The sequence below is a fragment of the Calypte anna genome, chromosome 18, assembly GCF_003957555.1.
Source record: "Calypte anna isolate BGI_N300 chromosome 18, bCalAnn1_v1.p, whole genome shotgun sequence".
Taxonomy (NCBI): domain Eukaryota; kingdom Metazoa; phylum Chordata; class Aves; order Apodiformes; family Trochilidae; genus Calypte; species Calypte anna.
The window spans coordinates 5,206,623-5,227,372 of NC_044263.1; the positions used below are offsets into that span (position 1 = coordinate 5,206,623).

The window sequence follows — 20,750 nt, forward strand, 5'->3', positions numbered from 1 at the left end:
AAAGATGAGTACAACAGGAAAGAGTGAAAAATTATGCATTCTGACTGAGAAAGTATGAATAAATAAATCATCTGAGCATATAGACATTCTAACCACCTTTGTAGATTGCCAGAGCTCTCTTAGATAATATTTTTCTGACTATAAATTAGGTTATTTATTACCTAATGAACAAAGAGGGAATAAATTTTAGCAGTATAGCTAGAGAATTTTTAAGAAAAGTTAGCTAAATGTAGCTACTGACATGTTTAATAAGGCATCTGAAGAAATACTCTTATTTTTTTAAAGTTTAGAGAACTCATCTGTTCCTATTTTTTATTAGGTAAGTTTATTTCTGGGATCTCAGTACAGCCTTGGCAATTCCAGTTTCAAGAATTTTATATCACCAAAATTAGATATTTGGGGATGAAATGATTTAAATATTGTACTGAGGAATGACAACAGCATGCAAAATACTAAATTGTATCCAAATATTAAAAGGTTACAAAGCCTGCCCTTTTATTTCAGTTGAAAATGTCATTAACAAAATTCACTAATTTCCCACTGTCTTTCTTCCATTTTATATTCTATTATATTCAATAGATAAATGTCCCCCAGGTTCAGTGTTTTCCAAGACTGTAGGTCACCTAAACAACAGTTTTTCAGAAATGTTACTTCACTATTTCTTCACCTTTTAAAAAAATGTCCTAACTGTATTATCATCCCTAAGAGTGATGTCTTAGTGAAATTCACTCAGCAAATTCACTCTTATTTTACAGACATGATATTCTTAAATCACCAAATCTACCATTCTGAAAAGTCACTAAAAATTGCTCTCCTGAGCTGACCTAAAAATGAGTCTGTAGTTAGCTCATTTTAGATGTTGAAAATACTAAGATTGTGAAGAGAAAGCAAATCACATGATACACAAATTTTCACAGTCTTTAAGAAGAGATGTAAAAAATCAGTGCTATACTGTTCCTTCCCATTAGTGTCCACCAGACACTCCTGCTGTCGTGCGTTCAATAAAACGCAGACATGGCCTCTGGAGATGCTGAGATGGCCATCTTTGGGGAGGCAGCTCCCTACCTCCGGAAGTCAGAGAAGGAAAGAATTGCAGCCCAGAACAAACCTTTTGATGCCAAGTCATCCGTCTTTGTGGTGCATCCTAAGGAATCCTTTGTGAAAGGTACAATCCAGAGCAGAGAAACAGGAAAGGTCACTGTCAAGACTGAAGGTGGAGAGGTGAGTGATAAAAAAAGTGGAAGGGCTCTATTTTATTCCCAGTCTCTGCTCTTAGCTAACATGTATGGATCTTTTATTTCCCTGGCAGACCCTAACTGTGAAGGATGATCAGATCTTCCCCATGAACCCTCCCAAGTATGATAAAATCGAGGACATGGCCATGATGACCCACCTCCATGAACCCGCTGTGCTGTACAACCTCAAAGAGCGTTATGCAGCCTGGATGATCTACGTAAGTACCAGCCACAGTCTCCCTTTGGGCAGCTAGCAGGAACTACTCTGCTAGGCTAAGTGGAGCCAACGGGCTGTCTCCTTTCCTCACAGACCTACTCGGGTCTCTTCTGTGTCACTGTCAACCCCTACAAGTGGCTGCCCGTGTACAACCCGGAGGTGGTGTTGGCCTACCGAGGCAAGAAGCGCCAGGAGGCTCCTCCACACATCTTCTCCATCTCTGACAATGCCTATCAGTTCATGCTCACTGGTGAGTGTTTTATCTCCCTCACAGCAATATAAACCAAAAAAACCTCACTGATCTCACTGGACCATGTGACGATACAGCTAAAACCACCATGGAGGTGTATGATTCAGCACTTGAGTTATGCAGGAATTAATTTCAAGTGATACTGACCCAGACGAATGAGTGGACTTAGTACTGTGGTTAACTTGCACTTTATTGTATGAAATTCTATACTCTCCTACTGCTAAAAATTACTCAACTGAGTTTGCTACCTTTTCCACTGATGGGAAATTAAAAGTTGTTATTCCATATAAGCCTCTGTTTTGAATACAGATAGACAGTTTGATTAGATTTCACGAGAACTCCATACAGGGTAAGCAGGGGAAAAACTTGTGTGAGTTTCGCATGCCTCTGACAACTCTGTGCATCCATTTCAGCTTATACCCACTACTGTTAGGTTCAGGATGGGTACTGGGTACTCTTGGATTTTCTGAAGAAGCCCTGACTTATGTTTACAACTTTACTTCCCAGTTATCTCATCTTTACCCAGGTCATCTGATAACACTGTGTCCATTCTGTCTTTCACAGATCGTGAGAACCAGTCGATCCTGATCACGTAAGTACCTCCCTGTTCAGGTCCCTGTGGGGCTGCCCAGTGCCAGGGGACCTCCTGCCTGATCACACACTCTCTGCTTCTCTCTTTGGTTTGACAGTGGAGAATCTGGTGCAGGGAAGACTGTGAACACAAAGCGTGTCATCCAGTACTTTGCAACAATTGCAGCAAGCGGGGAGAAGAAGAAGGAGGACACGTCTGGCAAAATGAAGGTAAATTAATAGATAATGGCTTGAACCAATGTTTTCTTCTGTTCTCAAAGGATCATTCTCAAAGCAATCATTACCCTTCTGTAGGGAACGCTTGAGGATCAAATCATCAGCGCCAACCCACTGCTGGAGGCCTTTGGAAACGCCAAGACCGTGAGGAACGACAATTCCTCACGTTTTGTAAGTTGTGGCTTTGGACAAAATCTCTTCCTCTCATGAAGAGATAAATGAAGGGCTCCAGCAATATTCCACATGAAGCAGATGACAAAAGAACCCATCCAGGCTGAAACGCTGCTTCTTCTCCTGAACAGGGCAAATTCATCAGAATCCACTTTGGAGCTACTGGCAAATTGGCTTCTGCTGACATTGAAACTTGTAAGAGACCCCATAGCCTGACCCTGTTACTACCTGAATTCCTACCTCTATGTACAGTCTTGTGTCTGACTCTTCCTGCTGTCCTTGCCAGATCTGCTGGAGAAGTCCAGAGTCACTTTCCAGCTCAAGGCAGAAAGAAGCTACCACATATTTTATCAGATCATGTCCAACAAGAAGCCAGAGCTAATTGGTAGGAGGCATCACTGAGCTTTTAGGAGAAAGATCAGTGAGAAACATTAAACTACATTACAAAACTGATAAAATTTAATCCAAGAACGCGTTTATTTTCAGAAATGCTCCTCATCACTACCAACCCATTTGACTTCCCTTTTGTAAGTCAAGGCGAGATCACTGTTCCCAGCATTGATGACAAGGAGGAACTGATGGCTACAGATGTAAGTAGATCAACAACCAAGCAGATCAACAGCCTCAGGTCATACACATAACATGCAAAAATTTCACTTTACTGATTTTATTACTAGAGTGCCATTGACATCCTGGGCTTCACTGCTGAGGAAAAGACAGCCATCTACAAGCTGACAGGGGCTGTCATGCATTATGGGAACTTGAAGTTTAAGCAGAAACCACGAGAGGAGCAAGCAGAGCCTGATGGCACAGAAGGTATCATCAAACTGAACACTTCTGTAAGAAGCTTCTGTAAGCCACTGTGTATGTGACAGACAGGAAATTCTCCTGTATTGGGTTCTAGGATCCCAAGGGAAACAGCAAGCCAGAAAAAATGTGTCCTCTTGTGTCCTCATGTCCTCTTCTCAGCACACCAAGTTCTCAGTATTTTTCTATCTTATACTACAAATAATTAAAAATTTTAAACTTTTCTTTATGGTCTTCCAGGAATTCAATCCTTCCTGTACAAGTCATTCCTTTGTTGGAACATGGCTTGCAGCTGTGAAACACTCAAATGGTTCAGCTCTGACAGGATGATTGGAAACATATGTTCCCAATCAACCTCATCTATTAGATTGTCAGGAAACTCTGGTGTGAAAAGTGTATTTAATTCCTCTCCTTTGTTAGAGCAGGGTCTGCAACCCATGCCTTCAGCTCTCTGAGTACATTTCCTCTTGTTAAAGGACTAGAAAAGAGGCTGCAATTGCCATAGATAAAAGGATCAAACCCAGGGCGTTCTACAGAAATTAAAGCTCAGAAATGGTTGTAGGCTCTTGATCTGAAAGAGCACAGAGATATCTCTGTGTTCCACCCTAAATATTGGGTTGCTTTGATCACCTGAATGTAGATCTGTACCCAACTATTGTCACTGCAGCTCCTGAGCTATGCATTTACTAAAAATACTCAGACTTGCAAGCTGCAGCTTTCTATTTTGTGCCAAAAGATTTTTGAAAACATGAGTAGTTTCTACATGCTTCAGTGAAGACTTTAAAAGATAAATTATTTCAGAAAATGTTAATACGCATAATGATGATTTTGACCACTATGAGAGCCTACCAAAAGATTGCAAAGAACATAAATCTGAGCCCTGCAGCCTTCAGAGAATACTTCAGGATTCAAAGTCTATCTTAATGACACTAAATTTATCCTTTTCCCTCTGTCTTTTTAGTTGCTGACAAGGCTGCCTACTTGATGGGCCTGAACTCAGCTGACATGCTCAAGGCACTTTGCTTCCCCAGAGTCAAGGTGGGGAATGAATATGTAACCAAGGGTCAAACTGCACAGCAGGTAGGAAGCGTGGTAACCTGAAACTACATTTTGTAGTAAGATTCTTTTTATTCTTCTCTGCTCTGGAAAATAACTCTGGAAGTTATTTTTCTTATAGGTGCACAATTCAGTGGGTGCTCTGGCCAAAGCTCTCTATGAGAGGATGTTCCTGTGGATGGTTGTTCGCATCAACCAACAGCTGGATACCAAGCAGCCCAGACAGTACTTCATTGGTGTGCTGGACATTGCTGGCTTTGAGATCTTTGATGTAAGTAGCAAGGATTTGGTAAGAGCTATTTAGAGATGACAACTGGATCTTATGATCAGTCTGAGACATATTTTTAATGAACATGTAAAGATAGCACATAAATATTTGTACTTAATTGCCTTTATTTGTCATCAAGTAAAACATGATTCTTCAAAAGAGTTGTCTTATTTCAAGAAGTGCAAACTCAACAGTATAGAATGGTTCAATCAGAATAATTCCTTGGTTTAATTGATCAAGGACAAGGAGCATAAAACCATGTATATACTGATAGTCCTAACTGGGGGGGGGTTTCCTCCCTGTAATTTGGTCTCAAATTATATGGAAATATATTTTATCTTCACATTTTTATCAATGAAAAAAAAATCCTTCTGTAAAAATAATTTCATGCATTTCTTTGGTTTTTTTCATAGAACAGTCTCAAGAAATGCACAGACTTGACAATGAAACTAAGATAGTTGCATTTCTCATTTTTAAAGGATGAGGTTTTTCAAATTTTGCTGCATCTTGCAGACATGGGTCTTTCTTATTTTATTTATAGTTTAATAGCTTTGAACAGCTGTGCATCAACTTCACCAATGAGAAACTGCAACAGTTCTTCAACCACCACATGTTTGTGCTGGAGCAGGAGGAGTACAAGAAGGAGGGAATTGAATGGACATTCATTGATTTTGGGATGGACCTGGCTGCCTGCATTGAGCTCATTGAGAAGGTACCCTTTCTGCTCAAATACATTACAAATGGGGGAATTCTAAAAGTGCTCCCAAGTTTCAGTCAATAGAACAAGAGGAAATGACCTCAAGATATTCCAAGGGAGGTTTAAATTGGGTATTAGGAACAATTCCTTTATTGCATGGCTTATCAAACAACAGGATGCTAGAAAAGTGGTTGAATCACCATCCCTGGAGGGATTTAACAGCCAGGTGTAATTGTGGTGTTGAGAGGTATGGTTTAGTAGTAGACTTGGCAGTGATGGGTTCATGGTTCAATTTGATGATCTTAAAGGTCCTTTCCAACCAAAATGATTCTACAGTTCTGTGTTCATGTCCAAAAATTCACGTTTTGCTATTCAAAATATCTTGCCTTGTAGTTTTTTTTTTCTGTCAAGTGACACATCAAGGTGATTTCACACAGCTTTGTGGCTGCAAATCTGTACTGATCTCTTTTTAAGGGCCAAAAGATTGTTAAAGTTCCATTAAAAATGTTCTTCCAAAACTGCTAGACTAAATTTCCAGGTCAAAGTGTCCCCACCTTTCAGCTCAACAGCACAATAGCTATGTCTTTGTAAAATTAGCATATGAACACACAACTGCCAGAACTGTACTTATATGTGCAAGCTTTGACCATGAGAATGTGGTCATTCTGCATGGGAAATGAAAAGCTCAGTGACTGGCAGGGGAATAAGCAGTTAGGATCACAGAACTGCTCAGATTTGAAAGCAGCTCTGGAGATCACTAAGTCCAACCCCATTGGTCAGCACAGGGTCATCTACAACAGGTTGCTCAGGACCATGTCCAGTTATTTTTTTAATATCTTCAAGGGTGGATACTCAACAGATAGTCTTGTAAATCTGTTCCAGCTTTTGACCACCCTTACAGTAAAGGTTTTTTTCTTCTGTTTAAATGCAACTTTGTGTATCTAGGCTCATTCCTATTCCATCTTGACCTACCATTGGAGATCACTGAGAAACATCCATCCCTGTCATCTTTATCTCCTCCCATTACGTGCTGATAAGCTAGAGCCTTCTGATTTCCAGGCAGAGCAGTCCCATCTTTCTCAATTAATCCTTGTACTGCAGATTTTCCAGTCATGTAAATATCTTTGAGATGTCACTGGGCTCACACTACTATGTCCACATTTCTTTTGTACTGGGAAGCCAAGAACTGGACACAGCACTCCAGATATTTCCCAGCCTGGAGCTGCTGGCAACATTCTAAATGCAGCACAGGATGAGCTGTCAGCCTTTGCAGCAAGGGTTTATTATGGATTCATGTTCAGTTGTCTAAGATACCTCTGTGTGCTTTGAGTCTTTATGGAAAATAAGGTAGTGCTTTAATTTCTTGATGTTCTCAAGACAAATGTTCTCAACAGAAAATAACAGAATTTTCATTAATCTTTAGGATTCATTTCATGTTAAAAATGTGTCAATACTTTCATTCTTATTTTCTTAAAAAAATGGAATTGAATAGTAGTATTTTCTTATACGTATCTCAGACTGTGTTCTGTTACTCTGCCTAAGTGAAGTTCATTATTGCCCTGAAAACTAAAGTCAAATCTGTTTCCCATGTGCATTTCTTCCAGCCCATGGGCATCTTCTCCATCCTGGAAGAGGAGTGCATGTTCCCCAAGGCAACTGACGCCTCTTTCAAGAACAAGCTCTATGACCAGCATCTGGGCAAGTCCAACAACTTCCAGAAACCCAAGCCTGCCAAAGGCAAGGCTGAGGCCCACTTCTCCCTGGTGCACTATGCTGGCACAGTGGATTACAACATCACTGGCTGGCTGGAGAAGAACAAGGACCCTCTGAATGAAACTGTCATTGGGTTGTATCAGAAATCATCTGTGAAGACACTGGCCTTACTCTTTGCCAACTACGGTGGAGCAGAAGCAGGTGGGTTCTATGATTGCCATATTTTCACTGATGTACAGTTTACAAAAAGGCAAGAACCTAAAACCTGTTTTATTTTCGTTTCAATTTTGCAGATGCCAGTGCTAGCAAGAAAGGTGCCAAGAAAAAGGGTTCCTCCTTCCAGACTGTCTCAGCTCTTTTCCGGGTACAGTTAGAGAGCTCACTGTTTTTTGCAATGATAGGGGGTAAACCTACCATTTAAAATGGATGGTCTTTATTTGGCTTAGTTGTGGTAAAAGACCCTGAAATTACTGGGCTATGTTTTGCTAGAGGTAACACTACTTTATTTATGCTCCATTCTTTTGAACGCTTTATTTTTATTTTTATTTTTTGTCCACCTGTCCCATGACATATTCAAATAGAAGAATGTCATATAAAAACTATGTATCTGAAATCCACCTGAGTTCCCTTACATGCCCACCTCTGGCTCTGGAACCTTGTACTGTCCTTTCACAACATTCTGCCCAATGGTATGGAGGTTGGCCTGTTTGTTTATATCTCTAGTTTTTCTCTGTGGTTCAGAGAGCAATCTCTAGATGAAATACCACCAGTCCTTGGCTTATGGATTTTAAGATATCAGATACTTAGCAGGAAATTATTGCCAGAATATAGAATTCAAAAATCATGCAATAAGCCTATGTTTAATAGTCATAGGACTTTAGAGGTAATATTATAGGAGAAATATCAAATTTGGTTTACATTTCTGTTACATTTTCAAACTTTCTCCCACTATCTTTCGTGTTTAGACAATTTAATGTTTTGGCTGCTTAATTTACATAATCTGACATGTCCTCTGAAAGCACCTTCTTCCCTCTGCTAATTATAGGCAATAGCTATTTAGAAATAAATATAAAATTATTAATCACAAAACATGGCTGGGGTTCATCTCATCTTACCTTTCAAGATAAGCATGTAATCTAGATATATAGAATTCAAATTTTAAAAATTTCCTTTTGCTCAGTGGGGAAAACTGGAAGGTTCTATGTAATGTGCTCCATTTGACCCACTTGAAATACCTACTGTATAGTATGATTCAAGCTGCCTCAGAAACATACCAGTTTCTCTGGGTACATCCAATGGAAGATAGATATAATTTCTAATGAAGTCATTCCACTATAGTCAGTGAAATGTACTAAAATCATATGTGTAGTATAGAATTTCCTACAGATTAATCAAAAGCACTTTATACACCAAATTAATAACAGCAAAGATCTGTGATGGAAACTCAGAAAAACTGGTCTGGGGATCTGCAGTTCAGGATTCTGCAATCTAATTTTTGTCTGATACCTCATAATCTCATTTCAGAGGGCTTGATGCTTAAGGGAAATTCCATGTGCTAATCTACAATTTTAATGACTCTCCCAGGAGAATTTAAACAAGCTGATGACCAATCTACGAAGCACCCACCCACACTTTGTACGCTGCATCATCCCAAATGAAACAAAAACACCTGGTAAGACTCACATACAGAAGGTTTTCAGTATGGTATAGCTCTTTGACTCTATATTACAGAACTACATATATTTGTGCTCTGAATTGCAGGTGCCATGGAGCATGAACTGGTGCTTCACCAGCTGCGGTGTAATGGAGTGCTGGAAGGGATTAGAATTTGCAGGAAAGGGTTTCCCAACAGAGTCCTGTATGCAGATTTTAAACAGAGGTCAGATTTCTTTCCTTTTGTGGATCATTTTTTCAAACTTGAGTAGCTTCTGAAATTTGAGTTTCACCTCAGGTGACCAAGGCCAGCAGAGTGGCCTAAAAAAAAGTTTATAAAACTTATGTTTATAAAAATTTATGTTTATAAAGTTATAAAAGTTTATAAACTGCTAAAGTTTATGTTTAGCAGTGCTGTTACACTCCCAATGGTTCCTAGACTCTTTCTTGCAGTCAACTGGTCTCAACAACAGACCTCCTTGTATTCACAGAAGCATAGAATCATTTAGATTGGAAAATACCCTTAAGGTCATTGAGTCTAATGCAAGTCCTTCCATTTTCTCTCCCAGATACAAAGTATTAAACGCCAGTGCTATCCCAGAGGGACAGTTCATTGACAGCAAGAAGGCTTGTGAGAAACTTCTTGGATCAATTGATATAGACCACACTCAATACAAATTTGGTCACACCAAGGTAAAAGAACTATTTTTTTCAAGTATTATATGTTTTTGCTTTGCATGGCTTGAGAATGATACTTAGATTATCCAGATATTACATGAAATGATCACACAATGTATTTAAAATAAATCAATTAAGTACTTATTGACTCAGAACTTGAATAATACAGAATTAATTGACATAGGATGATTTTAATCATAGATTAATAAAGGGTTCCTAATTTAAGACAAATTTGTATAGTAAAAGAATCAAGAGTTGCTGGAGGGCATGAAAGCACGGACTTTGCTCTACGTAATCAGAATAATTTATTTTGCAGAATACAAATTTTAAAAAGACTAAGATAACTAAGTGACTAAGCCCCGACTGTATGGTTCACTACACATTTGTAGGTACCCAATATCTACTCAACGATTTATAGTTTTGTTTGTTAACACACTTACAGTGCTTCATTCCCGAATAATAATCTTAACTAACCATTCCCACAGCTTGCACCTGGCACAAGTTCATAATATTATCGAGAAGCCATACTCCTCCAACCATTCCCAGGATGTATACTGTACCTCTATCTCACATAGTTCCATCTGTTCTCATGGTGTTTTTCCACAAAGAGTTAATAAAAACAAAGGCAAAATGTCTGCCTATTGTAGTTCCACAGGTACAGGTAACTGGAACCTTGGAGATATAGAAGAGGTTCTGTCACTGTATACATTCTTTGTGCTTTTGCTCTCTCTCAAAAAATCTCATATTATGTGCCACGGGGATGGGGTATTGGGCTACGCTGAATAACAAGCACATACACTGCACTTATTTTTTCATCCTTACCTAAGGTGTTCTTCAAGGCTGGGCTTATAGGTCTCTTGGAAGAGATGAGGGATGAGAAACTTGCCCTGCTCATCACTCGCACACAGGCAAGGTGCAGGGGCTTCCTGATGAGAGTGGAGTACCAGAGAATGGTGGAGAGGAGGTAGGCATTTCTTCAAATTAGTTTCACTGTATTTGTCTTACTGAGTTGTCATGGTCAAAATATTTAATATTAATTTCACTTACCATTCAGAGAGTCCATTTACTGCATCCAGTACAACATTCGTGCATTCATGAATGTCAAGCACTGGCCCTGGATGAAGCTGTTCTTCAAGATCAAGCCCTTGCTGAAGAGTGCAGAATCTGAGAAGGAAATGGCCAACATGAAACAAGAGTTTGAGAAAACTAAGGAAGAGCTTGCAAAGTCTGAGGCCAAGAGGAAAGAGCTGGAGGAGAAAATGGTGAAACTGGTGCAGGAGAAAAATGACCTGCAGCTCCAAGTGCAGGCGGTGAGTACTACCAATATGCTGCATCTTAACTGAATTGTCTGTGAATCTCAGGATGCAATGAACAAATACATTTTAAAAAGGCATAGAGAAACTATAATTTAATTCAGATGTATTTCACCAAGTGCTGCTCTTGAAAATATACCTAGCTTCAGTATGGACTGTCAGGAGGCTGTGGTAAAGATACTGAATGAGTGAGTCTTTTCTGTGGTCTATGCTGAAGTTTCTATTATTTACCTCCTGTTAAACTACATCAGAGTAATCAAGAAACATTACTTCTAGTAGTATCATGTTTATTCTTCTATCAATTTTTTCCTACCTCTCCAAAACCAGGGATGCCTATCTTTACACCCATATAATTAGGAAATCTAGGACAAGTTTAAGAGGATGTTTCTTACCTCTCTTTCTCCTTCAATTAAACAAGGTAAATTATTTATTTCCAATGTAGGTGATGGCCTAGCTAATAATAATATTAATACATTTTAATACTGAAGTAAGTGAGAGGAAAAGGAATTCAATTTTCTCACTCATTCTGCCGAATCCTTCAGAATCATTATATAAAATGAAGTGACACATCTGTGGTGTTGCAATGCTGTGTTTTCTAAATGAATTAATTCACAGAATAGAAAGAACTGTAACCTCAAAGTAGTATTGTGCAGCATATGTCACATATAGGAATATTAACATACCTCCATCGTACTGTGAAAAGTGTAAAAAGACAAAAAAAATCCACTCACCACTAAATTTATATTTTTATTTCATATTATTTCTATTGGACTTGAAGCAAAATATAACAAGTACCACAGGGTATCAGTTGCAAAAAATCCTACAGACAAAATTTTCTATCAACACCATTTTCTTCTTAGCTGATGAAAATCTCAAAGAGAAAAGGCAGAGTTTTTACAGACTGAGTATTTTTTGGCCATAGTAATGAAAATCTAACTCAGAAACAGTTTCTTCAAAAAGAGAGAAGGGTGAAAAAAGAGAAATATAGCCATGATGTGAGTATAACTGTCACTTTGGTATTTTATGCCAATGGTTTATATGTGCAAATGGTTGTCACTCAGCACTTCATAAACTTTGGAGATATTCCTATGAATAAAACCAAATTTATGTATTTTGTTCTAATCTTAGATATTATGAGATATCGGAATCCATACCTTGCACAGATATATAAAAAATCACTATGTAGATTGAAAATAATCTGCTTTTGTTTTAGCTTCCAAACTGGCTGTTTCAAAAGCAAGAATATAAAATCAGTTCTGCATTTTATACCAGTCTGTTGGAAACAAAGCAAATTTTTCAACTAAAAACTTACTATTCAGGACTCTGAAATATGAAGTTAAGAATCTTGATATTCTTGATATTGATTGTTATAATCTTGATATCTCTAAACCTCATATTACCTTACAAGGAAGCTGATGCTTTGGCTGATGCTGAGGAAAGATGTGACCAGCTCATCAAAACTAAAATCCAGCTAGAAGCCAAAGTTAAAGAGGTGACTGAAAGGGCTGAGGATGAAGAAGAAATTAATGCTGAGCTGACAGCCAAGAAGAGGAAACTGGAGGATGAATGTTCAGAGCTGAAGAAAGATATTGATGACCTTGAGTTGACATTAGCCAAGGCTGAGAAGGAAAAACACGCAACTGAAAACAAGGTATGAAGCAGATGTCACTCTCCCTTGTGAAAAGATTGTTGTTTTATTATACAGTATCAACTTTTAAACAATATTTTTTATCTGCACTTGCTCCCTTCTTCTCAAAGGTGAAAAACCTCACAGAGGAGATGGCAACCCTGGATGAGACCATTGTGAAGCTGACAAAAGAGAAGAAAGCCCTCCAAGAGGCCCATCAGCAGACGCTAGATGACCTGCAAGCAGAGGAGGACAAAGTCAATACTCTGACCAAAGCAAAGACCAAGCTGGAGCAGCAAGTGGATGATGTAAGCACACAGGCATAGAGCAAGAACAGGACAGGTGTGGAGTTAGACCGGCTGGTAGAACATGGATGGTCTTGTTTGTTGTAGCTGGAAGGGTCCCTGGAGCAAGAAAAGAAACTGCGCATGGACCTTGAGAGAGCCAAGAGGAAACTGGAAGGAGACCTGAAGCTGTCCCATGACAGCATAATGGATCTGGAAAATGATAAACAGCAGCTGGATGAGAAACTGAAGAAGTAAGTATGGCTGTGGAACACCTGAGGGCTGGGCTGGTGCACTTGGGTGGTTTTGTTCAGGCACTAACAGGGTTTGCTTTGCCCCAAGGAAAGACTTTGAAATCAGCCAGATCCAGAGCAGAATTGAGGATGAGCAACTTCTGGGCATCCAGTTGCAGAAGAAGATCAAGGAGCTGCAGGTGAGTCTCTTTTCCTTCTTTCAACCCATCCAAAAGCCATCAACTGGGACAAAGGTGTGGGTGTGAAGGGCTGTTCCTAATGTTCCCCAGGCTCGTATTGAGGAACTGGAGGAGGAAATTGAGGCTGAGCGAACGTCTCGGGCAAAAGCAGAGAAGCAGCGGGCTGACCTCTCCAGGGAGCTAGAGGAGATCAGCGAGCGGCTGGAAGAAGCAGGAGGAGCTACCTCAGCTCAGATTGAGATGAACAAGAAGCGTGAGGCAGAATTTCAGAAGATGCGCCGTGACCTGGAAGAGGCCACGCTGCAGCACGAAGCCACGGCTGCCGCCCTGCGGAAGAAGCACGCGGACAGCACGGCTGAGCTTGGGGAGCAGATTGACAACCTGCAACGGGTGAAGCAGAAACTAGAGAAAGAGAAGAGTGAGCTGAAGATGGAGATTGACGACCTGGCCAGTAATATGGAGTCTGTCTCCAAAGCCAAGGTACACGATAACTTTTATTGGTAATTTAAAATAATTCAGCATTTGTGTTTTATCTTTATTTAACGGTTCACATATGCACATAGTCTATAGATATGTAAACTGAACGTTCTGGATGTATTGTCCTGCTGTAACTAGTCTGAATCAAGGTATTATCTCTACTTCCTCATGTGTGATTGACATATAGGCAAACTTGGAGAAAATGTGCCGCACTCTGGAAGATCAACTCAGTGAATTTAAATCAAAGGAGGAGCAGAATCAGCGCTTGATCAGTGACCTCAGTGCTCAAAAGGCTCGTCTGCAGACAGAATCTGGTACAGCATTTGGATCTCTGATTGCAAAATGTGGCAACCCACTGAATGACTCTCTTGGCTGTTAAAATATTTTCTTCTTTACAAACTTTGCCAGGTGAATATGCACGCCAGGGGGAGGAAAAAGATGCTTTAATTTCTCAGCTGTCTAGAGGGAAACAGGCTTTCACCCAGCAGGTTGAAGAATTGAAGCGACAATTAGAGGAAGAGATAAAGGTGAAAATATTTCACGTTACATATGAAATATTTTGCATCATTTGTTTTTCGTACATTTTTCAAAATGGTGATCTACTTAAAAACACAAAACATTCCACTATGTCATGAGGTCGAGGTCCTGTCAGGGCAGCATTTGCAGATTTTTTCAGTATTTCAGATCCTGGCTTTTTTAATGGATTTTTAATGATGCAATTTAATCAGTGTTTCTCTGTGATATATTCTAGTGTCAAAATACCACTAAGACAAAATATCCCATGATATTTCTGACCATTATTGCAACTTTTTTTAACACTAGGCGAAGAATGCCCTAGCCCATTCCTTGCAGTCTGCTCGCCACGACTGTGACTTGCTGCGGGAACAGTACGAGGAGGAGCAGGAGGCCAAGGGGGAGCTGCAGCGTGCCCTGTCCAAGGCCAACAGTGAAGTGGCCCAGTGGAGAACCAAATATGAGACAGATGCTATTCAGCGCACAGAGGAGCTGGAGGAGGCCAAGTATGTGGGGAAGGACTGGAAGAAAACAATACTAAAAGTTTGAAGACAGGAATGAGATGCTAAAAAGTGAAAGGCTAATTCTAGGTTGGGAAGGAGTTATATGTAACAGGAATATGTACTACAAAGGGAGTGTTTTTGAAAAACACAGGTAAAATACACTACATAACAAAGATTGCAGGAGACAGGCAATTTGTGGTGTATGCAAAGGACATAGTGATAGCTTGAGCTGGGGGAAAGAAAAAAGGAAGAAAAATGAATGGGTGGGATAAGTTCTACACTGTGTACATAAGGACTTCAATGTGCTTCTGCACTCTAGTGAAAATAAAAAAGCACAGTCCAATTTAGTACCCAATTAGGAGCTAGACTTACCTCCTTCCAGGAAGAAGCTGGCACAGCGCCTGCAGGATGCAGAGGAACATGTCGAAGCCATCAATGCCAAATGTTCTTCCCTGGAAAAGACAAAGCAGAGGTTGCAGAATGAAGTGGAGGACTTGATGATTGATGTGGAGAGATCAAACGCTGCCTGCGCAGCTCTGGATAAGAAGCAGAGGAACTTTGACAAGGTCTTTTGGGCTCCAGCCCTGGGGCTCCTGGGCAGAGCCTCCCCTCCTGATTGTCACCTCCATACTCATGCCCCATTTCTCTTCAGATCCTGGCAGAATGGAAGCAGAAGTATGAGGAAACGCAGGCTGAGCTGGAAGCCTCCCAGAAGGAGTCTCGCTCGCTCAGCACGGAGCTCTTTAAGATGAAGAATGCCTATGAGGAGTCCTTGGACCACCTGGAGACGCTGAAGCGTGAGAACAAGAACTTGCAGCGTAAGTCCCTGGCCCTCTGCTGCTGGCAGGGCCTTCTCACTGACCACCACTACCCAGCACTCCACATGGCTCTGTTGCCACAGGTTTGCAGAGATGCCTGTCACCTTGGTGTGGCAGGGCCCTTCCCATCCATCTCTCTGCCTGACCATGACATTGGTCTTTGCTCTCCCAGAGGAGATTTCCGACCTCACGGAGCAGATTGCTGAGGGAGGAAAGGCGATTCATGAGCTGGAGAAAATCAAGAAGCAGATTGAGCAGGAAAAATCAGAAATCCAGGCTGCTCTGGAGGAAGCTGAGGTACATGTCCATAATCCCTGGGGTCTGCACTGAAGAGATAAGCACTGGGGAAATGTCCCTAAAACTGCTTGGTCCCCTTCTGTTCTGTCTGGGGAGCACAGTCAGCTGAGATCTCCTGAAACTGTCATTACCTAGGACGCAAGCAGTATTTTCATTGGTGTTCTGAATGGTTACTTCAACTTGTCCAGGCCTCCCTTGAACATGAAGAGGGGAAGATCATGCGCCTCCAGCTTGAGCTCAACCAGGTGAAGTCTGAGGTTGACAGGAAGATAGCAGAGAAAGATGAGGAGATTGACCAGATGAAGAGAAACCACCTCCGAGTTGTGGAGTCCTTGCAGACCACCCTGGATGCTGAGATCAGGAGCAGGAATGAAGCCCTGCGTCTGAAGAAGAAGATGGAAGGAGACCTGAATGAAATGGAGATCCAGCTCAGCCATGCCAACCGTGTGGCTGCAGAGGCACAAAAGAACCTGAGGAACACACAGGGAGTGCTCAAGGTCCGTCTAGCAAACTAACAGAACAAGAAATTTCAGTCTTGACATACTGAGCACCCAAGCACACACTGCATCCTCCTGGTTGCTCTTGCCTCTTTTACAGGATACGCAGATACACCTGGATGATGCTCTCAGGACACAGGAGGACCTGAAGGAGCAGGTGGCCATGGTGGAGCGCAGAGCAAACCTGCTGCAGGCTGAAATTGAGGAGCTACGGGCAGCCCTGGAGCAGACAGAGCGGTCGAGGAAATTGGCTGAACAGGAGCTTCTGGATGCCACTGAACGTGTGCAGCTCCTCCATACCCAGGTGAGGGTGTGGTGTCAAAAGCAGTTGTGTTGATCCTCAACAAACACAGATGGCTGCTTTACACCAGAGGATGGGGAATATCAGAATGGCCTCTCTATTGCTGTACACAAGGAACAGCCTACTCAGCAACCATCACCTGCCAATCACATTTTGTAACGAAACATTTAAAAAAGAAAACCAGATTTTTAACTTCAAGCTTGAGGAGTAAAGACTTGACTCAAGTGGTAAGTTTGGTATTGCAGGCCCAAAAAGACATGTCTTGCAATTTCTCTTCGTGCAGAACACCAGCTTGATCAACACCAAGAAGAAGCTGGAAACAGACATTACCCAAATTCAAGGGGAAATGGAGGATACGATCCAGGAAGCCCGCAATGCTGAAGAGAAGGCCAAGAAGGCCATCACAGATGTGAGCTGGGGGTTCTTTGCACTGCTTCAGATAAGTGCCTTCCCCCTAAAAGGTCTCCAGCCCCAAAATTACTTTTGCTCTTTTGGTCTCATCAGGCAGCCATGATGGCAGAAGAGCTGAAGAAGGAGCAGGACACCAGTGCCCACCTGGAGAGGATGAAGAAGAACCTGGACCAGACAGTGAAGGATCTGCAGCTTCGTCTGGATGAGGCTGAGCAGTTGGCTCTGAAGGGAGGCAAGAAGCAGATCCAGAAGCTGGAGGCCAGGGTGCGTAGAGCTTTTGTTTGTGCATGAGCAGCCATGTCAGGTGAGCATCCATCAGGGAAGCTCCAAAGTGGACTTGTCATTGCAGGTGCGGGAGCTGGAAGGGGAGGTTGATGCTGAGCAGAAGCGCAGCGCTGAAGCCGTGAAGGGTGTGCGCAAGTACGAGAGGAGGGTGAAGGAGCTGACCTACCAGGTAAGGCAGGAGGACTGTGTGGGCTGATGTACCCTCGTGCAGAGGTACTTGCAGAGTATGCTGACATACTGTCTACCTTGTTTGCCAACTGCTTTAGTCGGAGGAAGACAGGAAGAATATTCTCAGGCTGCAGGATCTGGTGGACAAGCTGCAGATGAAGGTGAAATCCTACAAGAGACAGTCTGAGGAGGCTGTAAGTATCACTCTGAGTGCTTACAAGAATCATGTTACAAGCAGGTAGCAGAGTCATTGTTTGGATGAATATAAAAAATTCGGAATTTGCCATTGGTTAGTAGTGGAGGGCTTCAAGTTCTTTGAAATGCCTATAAATTATACTTACTTTTAGGAATGAAAGGATGAGTGCAGCAAATGAAAATATTTTTTTTTCACTATAACAAAATGTAACCTGTAAGTAGTTTTCAGGAATTTCGAATTAGTAAGAGTGACGATACAATATATTAAGAAGTTTTCTAAAGAATATTTTCAGACTTCTGAAAACCACTTAATTTTCTGGATGAAAACTTCCTGTGACCCTTGCAACTTGGAGAAGCTTGGTGATTATGTCAAAGTGCATTACAATACAAAACTCCAGAAGTCTGTACTGCAGAACACAAAACTATTGCATAAGAAATCCCTCTCATTCAGTATATACCTACCTAGTATAGGGAATTCTGTATTTATACATGGCCAGGGAAATTTCAGGAGATATAGAAGACACTGGAATTACACTCCCAAGCCACACTGTGCACTGCATTTAGTATTGTGCCTCTGCCTTTTTTCTGGACATGCTGCAGTCACGGATGAGCTGATGCAAGCCCTGCAGACCCTGAATGTACAAGTGTCTGAGCATGGCTTCCTTACTGTTGCAATAGTTCAGTAAAGACAAGGGATTCTGGACTCAGATGAGGGAATGTATGAGAGGGACACTGAGGAGACTTCATGGACTTACATCTACAAACTCCTAACCCATCTCAGGGTCTGCAACAGTATTTGAGCATTTAGTTACAGAGCTAACAAAATCTGATTTCCAGCATCCCATTTTGTTTCCTTCCCACATTTCAGAACAGAATTATGTTCAAACCTAATTGTGCTCTGCCTACAACTGTTCTTCAAAAAAGGGGAGGATGAGGATGTCTGTGTGAGGCTTATGTATAATAAGCACTGGTGTGTTGGAGGGAATGGAGGTCTGGGCTGTCCTCCAGGAACAGCCACAGCTGTGCAAGGCCAAGGTGTGGGAGGAGTGAAACCCCAGCCCTGGGCTCCTCAACACCAACTCCCTCTCCCTGCACAGGAGGAATTATCCAATGTCAACCTCTCCAAGTTCCGCAAGATCCAGCACGAGCTGGAGGAAGCCGAGGAGCGGGCTGACATTGCAGAGTCACAGGTCAACAAGCTCCGAGCAAAGAGTCGGGAGTTTCATAGGAAGATAGAAGAGGAAGAGTGAGGCTGTCCTGAGGCAACAAAGTGACCTGAGCAATTCACAAAATGTGAACCTCTCAGTCACTTTCTTCTGCAATGTGTCTTTGTACCTACCCTGTGTCTAGAGAATAAATAAAATAGATTAATCTGTATGCATGCTATAAACACACACAGTGCCTTCTTTAGTTTTGTTTCTGACCAAGCCTGGTGTAGGGCATTACAGCAGAGGTTTTCTTGCTTTCCTGGCTGGAGGAAGGGAGAAGCAATGTGTTGTGGGTGTTGTATGGGTAAGGAAAGGAGAAGGTTTCTGTGAGGCTTCTAGGTCATCAGTCTATGAAGGAGATGGAAGTCTGGACTTTTCCCTGCAGAACAGCTATAGCTCTTCAAGTCCAACATGTGAGAGGAGTGAAACCCCAGCCCTGGGCTCCTCAATACCAACTCCCTCTCCTTGCACAGGAGGAGTTGTCCAATGTCAACCTCTCCAAGTTCCGCAAGATCCAGCACGAGCTGGAGGAAGCCGAGGAGCGGGCTGACATTGCAGAGTCACAGGTCAACAAGCTCCGAGCAAAGAGTCGGGAGATTCATGGCAAGAAGATAGGAGAGGAAGAGTAAGGCTGTCCTGAGGCAACAAAGTGACCTGAGGGATGCACAAAATGTGAACCTCTCAGTCACTTTCTTCTGAGATTTGGTTTTGTAACCTCCTCAATACCTAGAGAATAAAGAGCGTAGATTCCTCTTTATGAGGAAAAGTTTTCATTTGTTTTCTCATTGCTGCTTAGGTCTATGGTCTCATGCATGCTCTAAACAGTCCTTCTTTAGTTTTGTTTCTTTTGGTTTTTTACTCCTCATGTGAGAGGCAGGAGAGGGTGATCCCTTTCCTTTTTGTTTTTCCTGCTTCTGTTTGTGATCCTGGCAGTTGCAAATCATAAACATCAGTTTCTGAGTAAGTTGTCAACAGTCATGATACACTGCACCATGGAGGACTGACAGTTCCTCGGCAGAGACAACTTCTGGCACACAGTGCACCCTTAGGACACAGAGATAGTGCCCCTAGATTGTACCATCTCTCTTACCCAAGATTCCCTCAGCTGCTGCCACCACCTGCTCCTAGTTCCTTCACTTGGACAAAATGCTGCCCATGGACACATGCTGGAAGGGCAGCTCCTTTGGGTCCATTTCTTGCACGTTGCCTGGCACCAACACAGTCTCCTCATCACTTCCCCTCCGAGGTCAGCTTTGTGCTGTCTCACACTACAGGCTGCACCTGGCACTGCCTCAGGCACGAGGAGAGAAGAAAGATGATGGCTGCCTCCCTCCCTCCTTCAAGGTCCCAGTCCCTTGTTTGTGGCCTACCTACAGGCTCAACAGACAAAATATTTTTTTGTATGAAGTGAAAGGAATGAGGCAAGAAGGGAAGAGGGGAACTGTCAAATGGCTTTTCAGACCCTGGTCTCAACAGCAGAGGCCCAGTGGGCACATACAAGTCTGAAGCTTCACATGTTCTACGACCCACCTCAGCTGAATTATTCCAATGCAATCAGGATGCCTTGCCTCCTGTTTGGGAGAAAGACACATGGACAGTGCCAAGGTGTATTGAGGACAAGCCAGGTGATGTCTGCCTAAGCCAATATTTTCTCAGAACCAAGAGCTCTCTTCCAAGCAACTTTGGTCCCTTATTTTCAGGGAGACCACCCAGCCTTGGGAGATTTTTGCAGAAACCTCCAAGAGTGCAAGGAGTGCAAGTCAGTAAATCAAACGCAGCTTAGTGGGAACTGAGGGCTGCGCAATTAATTTGGAAATCTTTCAGTAATGTCAACTTACATTATTGCAGGTGCTGTTGCAGCACAGTCT

The 20,750-nt window shown here is 42.0% G+C and overlaps 1 protein-coding gene and 1 long non-coding RNA gene across 4 annotated transcripts in view; one reads left to right on the top strand and one right to left on the bottom strand.

Moving 5' to 3' along the window:
* Window positions 1–20,750, bottom strand: part of LOC115599304 — a 57,207-nt gene that overhangs the window by 5,882 nt on the left and 30,575 nt on the right. The window contains exons 5-6 of one of the 3 annotated variants that reach the window (XR_003988297.1): window positions 10,600–10,716; window positions 1,109–1,207 (exon numbers count right to left, since the gene is read on the bottom strand). The exons of 1 other annotated variant lie outside the window; for it this stretch is intronic. This is a non-coding gene — a long non-coding RNA (uncharacterized LOC115599304). The remainder of the gene's footprint in view (window positions 1–1,108; window positions 1,208–10,599; window positions 10,717–20,750) is intronic. One more of the 3 variants, XR_003988296.1, reaches the window with a different exon arrangement.
* On the top strand, window positions 1,015–18,925 carry LOC103529093 (myosin heavy chain, skeletal muscle, adult). The gene is made up of 38 exons (XM_030461705.1): window positions 1,015–1,221; window positions 1,310–1,453; window positions 1,546–1,702; window positions 2,267–2,294; window positions 2,392–2,503; window positions 2,588–2,680; window positions 2,812–2,875; window positions 2,967–3,065; window positions 3,167–3,270; window positions 3,358–3,496; window positions 4,449–4,567; window positions 4,665–4,814; window positions 5,353–5,523; window positions 7,113–7,426; window positions 7,528–7,585; window positions 8,806–8,893; window positions 8,983–9,100; window positions 9,444–9,567; window positions 10,380–10,516; window positions 10,607–10,862; window positions 12,274–12,516; window positions 12,624–12,800; window positions 12,885–13,030; window positions 13,119–13,209; window positions 13,300–13,689; window positions 13,874–14,000; window positions 14,095–14,213; window positions 14,509–14,705; window positions 15,085–15,268; window positions 15,355–15,520; window positions 15,693–15,817; window positions 16,006–16,314; window positions 16,415–16,618; window positions 16,899–17,024; window positions 17,120–17,290; window positions 17,376–17,480; window positions 17,578–17,673; window positions 18,772–18,925. The coding sequence occupies exons 1-38, from the start codon at window positions 1,015–1,017 to the stop codon at window positions 18,922–18,924; spliced, it is 5,811 nt and encodes a 1,936-aa protein (XP_030317565.1). The 3' UTR covers window position 18,925.